This window comes from Cornus florida, unplaced genomic scaffold (assembly GCF_030987335.1).
Source record: "Cornus florida cultivar Cherokee Brave unplaced genomic scaffold, ASM3098733v1 CherokeeBrave_3.0.0_Hap2_Chr06, whole genome shotgun sequence".
In the NCBI taxonomy this organism is placed as follows: domain Eukaryota; kingdom Viridiplantae; phylum Streptophyta; class Magnoliopsida; order Cornales; family Cornaceae; genus Cornus; species Cornus florida.
Genome location: NW_026775576.1, coordinates 21,915,077 through 21,922,146, shown reverse-complemented (window position 1 = coordinate 21,922,146; position 7,070 = coordinate 21,915,077). Strand labels below are relative to the sequence as shown.

The 7,070-nt window shown below is 35.4% G+C and overlaps 1 protein-coding gene across 1 annotated transcript; it reads left to right on the top strand.

The window, feature by feature from the left end:
* The first annotated feature begins 4,342 nt into the window (after positions 1-4,342).
* LOC132313866 (taxadiene 5-alpha hydroxylase) lies at positions 4,343-7,070 on the top strand. Its single transcript, XM_059812804.1, has 3 exons — positions 4,343-5,294; positions 5,616-5,803; positions 6,695-7,070. The coding sequence occupies exons 1-3, from the start codon at positions 4,343-4,345 to the stop codon at positions 6,989-6,991; spliced, it is 1,437 nt and encodes a 478-aa protein (XP_059668787.1). The 3' UTR covers positions 6,992-7,070.

Here is a 7,070-nt window from a genome sequence, read left to right as displayed (position 1 = left end):
TTACATCATTTAAAACATGTAAAAATCCATAAAGAAACTAGATCAAACCCAGGAATTTATCAATTCATATAACAAAAACAATTATGAACCAAATTCATAAAACCTATGTTTAGATCAATTAAATTACAGATTTCAGTTTTAATTGTTCTTTAAACAAATCCTAAGATTATACTAGAGATATATAATTCACAGATTAAAGGAAAAGTATAGAACAAGAACTTGCCTTTAGGGATTTGATAAAAACCCTAGCCTCCTTCTTCCTCTTTCTCTTCCTTCTTTCTCTCTCTCTCCCTAAAATATATTACGTGATATATTTATAGTCCCCTTTTTTAACCATATAGTTATATATTTATAGGCTAAATAATAACCCTACCTCTTTTCCCAATCCAAGTCATATCAATAAAGAAAATAATAAAATTAAAATATTAAAAAAAAGAACTAAAATATTTAAAATAACCAAGACTATCCTTTTAAAATTAGGGGTATTATACCAAACGAAGCCATGAAGGTGCGATGTGGTCGGGGAAAGCTAGCCAATCCTTCCCTCGTGGCCATAGAGGTGCTATGGGCCGGGTTGCATTAAAGGTTTATAATGGCAAAAATGATTTGTTTTGGAAAATGGGGAGTGATATTGGCATGACATTGCACTTCATTTGCATATATGGATAATATTTGTTTATGTATATAGTTAACGTTGTGGTTATGGATGTGTACCCCAGCTCAGCAGGATCCCGTTATTCTTTTTCCTATGCTTTGTATGGATTCACAGGGTCATAAGAGGTGTGCCTTAGGCACCACCTATTGAGCTTTTAGCTCATCCCTTTATTTAACATTTTCAGATTCAGGCAAAGAAGTGGCGGACGACCATCCACCACAAATCTAGACAGGATTGGAACTATCATTTTGTTATCTTTTGTATGGAAGCATGAAACTTGTACCTTTGTAATTAACCAAGTATAAATTATATATTGTTGCAAAGATGGGTGTTATGAAAAACAAGGATAACTCATGGGTTGTAAATTTTATGAACTTCGTTCTTTTGCATAATACTATGAAGAATTTTGCATGAATTATATACTATGATGCAGTCAGGTGTGGAAAGATTGTAATCAATGATTTCAGATGTGTTTGGAAAGGAATGAGTCAATTTTTAAGTTCTATAGTAGGCTTTTGAACATTTTCAGGTGTATAGCAGTTCAGTGCAAATTTTATAGCTCGCAGGGCCATTTCAGCTGATCGAAATGGGCACTTCGGTTGGCCGATCATTCAAGTAGATTCAGTCACTGTTAGGGTCATAACCGGCCGACCGAAATGGCCATTTCAGTCGACCAATACAGGGGCCATTTCGGCCGACCGAAATGCTGCTGTTTTTTGAACTTTGTTCCTTCTTTTGTTGTATTTGAGTTTGAGCCTTGGAATTATTATTTAGGGCCCTTTTGAAGTATAGTCATGATGTAAGGGTGATCTTTTGTCAATAAACTTGACGGCATTTGTTTAGGTCACCTCTGGTTCAGGTAAGGACCCGGTTAGCGGTTCGGACCTACAGGTTCAGGTCGTTACAAACAACATTTAGTTATGGTAAGTGTGTGAGGATCACTTAGAAGAGTAAGGTAAAATTTGGATTTTAAATACCTAGGGTTTTTCAAAAATTCAACCATTTGCACTGCACTCTTGAACCGGTTGCATTTCCTGCACCAAAATAGTGCTTGGGGAAAATTCAACCCATTGTACGTCACTCTTGAACCGATTGCATTTTCTGCACCAAAACAATGCTCCAGAAAAATTCAACCAATTTTACTTCACTCTTGAACCGGTTGCATTTCCTGCACCAAAACAATTTCGTGGAAAAATCCAACCAGTTGCATTTTCCTTAACCAAAAAGGAAAGTTTTTATTTTTGCCAACTTTTATTACCTTTTTTTTTTATCTAAATTAGAGGGATGTCTGAGCATGAAATTAAAGGTGTTTTCTAACCCTAATAGGACTCTCTAATTCTTTATATAAACTCGTATTCAAACACAATTAAGAAAGGATTTTTGATTGCAAAATTCTAAACCCTAAGAGAGCCTTTGTGTGAGTTTTTGAGACTTTATCAATTTTCTATTTTTGAGAGAACACACCTATACACTGAGTGATTTAGGTTGTTATTCATTATTCGATCGAAATTTGCGTGATTGAAGATTCAATATCTATCAATCGTAAAGCAGAATTTCATTTATACTTCAGAAATTTAGTTTTTTAAGAAAATTGTGAGAAAATTACACTTCGAAGGGATCAAGACATTTGTGGAGTATTGGTTGATCTACCAGCAATCCTCCTATAGTGATCAAGAGTAAGCCTGAAGTCGATAGCTGTTGGACAGGGGAGTCGCAAAGCCATTATAGGTCAACAATTGATTTTTGATAGAACGATAGGGTGTGAGCCTAAGTCAGAGTTGATTGTACTCTTTGCTTCAAACATAATAGATCTTTTCACTCAAGACTGCATAAATCCTCGATGTTTTTCCCAAAACGATTAGCCTATTCTGTCAATCAGGGTTTCCTCGCTAAAAATTCGGTCTCTCTAAACTCACTTTTTACATTACTTGCACTTTAAGTTATTGTTTGTGAGTGTTTAATTTATCTTTATTTCGTTAAATTTAAATTAATTAAAAATAGGATAAAAAAAACAAGTTGAACCTATTCATCCCCTCTAAGTTGCTTATCCATATTATATTCCACAACTATTCTGCACAGCGCAACTCACATCCACCCCCCATTTCCAACAAGGAATTAGCTCTAATGCTACTGTGATGTCTCACATCGTTTGGGGATAAAGGTTTGATTACACTTATATGGGTGGATGTACCCCAACAATGTAAACGGATTTTAAACGAATTTTAAACAAAATCCTAAACACCAAAAAGAAAATGTGCAAGCAAACAATATCTATATGAGTTGAAGAAAAAGTTTAATTAGACTTATTTATTTATTTTTGAAGTTAGGGGAAAAGTGGAGATACTGGATTTTACATTTCAACTTAATATAATTTGACAATAGTGACCCCAAAGCACCAATTGGATCTCTACAGTACATCATTACTTATATCTATATGTCTATATATTATATACATATGGTGTGCACTTATCATTGTATAGTAATCAGCAATCATGGTAGATGGAGAAAATTCCAATTTTCTGTTTTTCTGACTTTCAACAGAAAACGTAGAATATTACCCATTCCAGATATCTAGGGATATCCTTTTAAATAATAATTCAAAATCATTCACAAGTAAATGCCTGGGTGGATTTTATTATCCTGAAATGAATCTTTCATACATTTATGATGGGTTTAACTATGCTGCCTTGTATTAAAAATCTAGGTTACTTTTTAAATTATATATATATTTTTAATCCCCTAATGTCAAACAATAGTAAAATAAAATTCCTTTGAGCCAAACAGCTATATTGAAGTCGAAGCCTTTCAATTTTTTATGATATGATTAGCACACTCATTTTTGCAACAAATTTTAATGCGGTTCAAAAACTACAATTGAAATTGAATACCTAAAACTCATTTAAAATGAATAAGACCCTTTGATGTATGAAGAATTCCACTGCAGTACTTCTAAAGGGTTTTGTCCTTCTCACCACAGTTTGAGTTGAGTCGTTTAGGCTTTTGAGCTGAGTAGTTTTGACTGCTATAACTTTTTTAAATCTTATTTTGATTTATCTTATGAACAGTGATTTGTGGTCGCAATTACAGAATTCAGTTTATGTGAGTAAGGTGATAGACCGAAGTCAACATTTATTGAATTCAATAAAACCCAGCACCCCACTCACATAAATTGAATTCGATAATTACTAAATTTAGTCTATAAATTGCTGCTCTTTTCTTATTGACATTTAGACATAAAAATTAATATATGGAGGAGTAATAGAGCAGATTCAAACCAGATTATGATGTTGATTTTTAATTTTCACAGGGTGTAAAATAGACTTTGGATGCATCCAGCACATGAAATGGATATGATCGTCCTTTGGAAGCAATTGATTTCTTAAAGTCAACTTAGTGAGATGAATTATTATTATTATTATTATTTTTTAACAAACTGGGTAAGATGATCATTAACATATAGATAGATGATAGTTCATAAAAATAATATAATGAACGGAATGGTTTTGACCATTACCTAATGGTTGAATTTTTCTTTCTTAAATAAGGTGATGAAATATGTTGACTTTAGTGACTCTTTTCCTATCAACACATACCCTTTGCATGTATATAAATCAATTAACACTGGCTCATATAATAGCAAACATAACTTTAAGAGTTCAACTTTTGTCTATGCCTTCATCAATTGCTATGGACATGAATTTTGCTCTTTTTTTACTGTTCTCTCTCTCTGCTGCAACAGTCTCTATGCTATGTTTCATGCACAGAAAGAAAAGTGAGAACAAAAGCAAGAAGAAACTGCCACCAGGAAAACTGGGATTCTTCTGGATTGGTGAAACATTAGAATTTTACAAAGCTCAACGAAGAAACCGAATATTCGAGGAGTTTGTTCAACCCCGGATTGCAAAACACGGAAAAATCTTCAAAACAAGGCTCATGGGGTCGCCTACGGTGGTGGTAAATGGAGCTGAGGCTAATCGCTTCTTCCTGTCGAATGAGTTCAAGCTGGTGGTAAGCTCGTGGCCTTCTGCATCTGTTCAGCTCATGGGCAAGGACTCGATCATGGAAAAACAAGGCGATCAGCACCGGTGCCTTCGTGGGGTTATAGCCACAAGCCTTGGCTGTGCTGGTCTAGAGGCTATGGTGCCCAAAATATGTAGCTCAGTTGAGTTACACCTACAGAACCATTGGCACGGTCAGGACAAGGTTAGCCTTTATGGTATGGCAAAGATTTTGACATTTACTATTGTGTTTGAGTGCTTGTTAGGGATTGATGTTGGGGAGGGAATGTTGGCAACTTTTGAGAGAGTTTTGGAGGGGGTTTTTGCTCCTCCTTTTGAGTTTCCTGGCTCCAAGTTTTCAAGGGCAAAGAAAGCAAGAAGGGAGATAGAAATGATGTTGGTTGATGTTGTGAGGAGGAAGAGGAAGGAAATGGAAGGCGGGCCGGAAGGAAGAGAGGAAGAAGGGAAATTACTTTCCCGGTTGGTGGCAGGGCTGATCCGAGGGGAGATTAGCGAGGAGGAGGTAGTCGATAATGTGGTGTTGCTAGTTTTTGCAGCTCATGATACCACCTCTTTCGCCATCGCCATGACATTTAGGATGTTGGCTCATCACCCCAGTTGCTACTCCCTTCTCCTTCAAGGTACCTACTACATTAAATTGCACTACTGTTACATGTTTGTGTATATATAACATCAAACCGAGGGTGAGGGTGGGTTTTCGAGCAACAGTAAGGTTGTTTCATTGTAATCTGGAGCCACGAGTTTAAAATAGAAAATAATTTCTATGCGTGCGAAAGTGACAGTATATATCTGACCCTCCGTAGCCCCCCAAATGTGTGGCTAGAGCCTTGTTTGCTAGGTTAACGCTTTTTTATACACATGAAACTAATCGATTACAATCACAGTTGATTTTTAAATTGGTACTGATTTAAAAATGATATGATCTCATGATCTCTTACCAGAACATGTTGATATAATTAGCAACAAAAGAGCAGGTGAGAATCTGACCTTGGAGGACACAAAGAAGTTGAGGTATACCTGGCAAGTTGTTCGGGAGAGCATGCGGCTGTTCCCTCCCATCTTTGGCTCCTTCAGAAAAGCAACTGTAGACATTGAATACCAAGGATTCACCATTCCCAGAGGATGGAAGGTGCTACATCTATATCATATCCCCTTTATTTATCAATAACTAGAACATGTTAACAGCTCTCTATAACTGTCCTAAAAATCTCTACCAAATATCATCACACACACACACACACATATATATGAAAATGGAATAACAGAATTCTTAATGCAAACTCAAAATGGAATAACAGAATTCTTAATGCAAACTCGACACAAACAAACACACTTTCCAACCTGTACATACATCCTGTTGAAGCGGAAGTTATGAAAGTTCACGAATTAACATCTTTGAATTCACAAAGCTAATAGGAAAAAAAATTGATCTATCATTGATGAACACTACAATGACTGCCTACGCAATAGAATCTTAAAAACACTCCAATTTGGCATTATACTAAAAATTACAAAAAATATATGAAAAAAATCCTAATGACTAAGTTAAGATAGCTACCGTAGATCAAACAATCCGATCCATTTCGACCTCCAACAAAAATTTCAAAAACTTTGGTTACCTACGTATACCATTGAAAAATGCAAAAACAAAGTCCTAAATGATAAAATTTGACTGAAAAAAGACATATGTCACAAACATAGCTTATAAGTATTGATTGTTGGACCATTAATTACCAACAAAAAATAGGTAACTACATCAGAAAATGTGTCATTATGTGTCTCGACACTTCTGGTAGTGCGGTTATATAAGCTTGGACAATCAGTTTTACATCACATATATAAATACATATCTTTATATATATATATATATATATAAGGACCTTAACTAAGATAAAGACCTGCATTAACTAAATTCAAAAATAATAATAATAGCAACGACAAGATTGTGATGGCAACAAAATCTAAGGCCTTTTCTGCTTCATATATATATATATTTTTTTCTCTTGTGCATTTGGTGCAGGTATTGTGGACTGTATATGGAACACATTACAATGAAGAGTATTTTAGAGAGCCTTTGAGTTTTGATCCAAGTAGATTCGAGGAGTGTGTCCAACCATATGTTTTTCTACCATTTGGAGGAGGACCAAGAGTTTGTGCAGGGTACCAACTGGCCAAGTTAAATATCCTCATATTTGTCCACTTTGTTGTAACTAGATATAACTGGTCCTTGCTATATCCCCAAGAGCCAGTCACCATGGATCCTCTACCATTTCCTTCCCATGGAATGCCCATAAAAATTTCTCCCAAGGTCTTATGAATTAAGCCAAAAGAAATCTTGCTGTTACATTTATGTACGCGCGAGCGCGTGCGCACACACTTTTAAGTATCCTACCTCA

Bases quoted from the DNA above. Each gene is read 5' to 3' on its own strand.
- LOC132313866 (XM_059812804.1), top strand. From the start codon at position 4,343: ATGGACATGAATTTTGCTCTTTTTTTACTGTTCTCTCTCTCTGCTGCA. The intron at 5,295-5,615 runs GTACCTACTACA...ATCTCTTACCAG, and splicing joins CTACTCCCTTCTCCTTCAAG to AACATGTTGATATAATTAGC. The intron at 5,804-6,694 runs GTGCTACATCTA...CATTTGGTGCAG, and splicing joins CCATTCCCAGAGGATGGAAG to GTATTGTGGACTGTATATGG.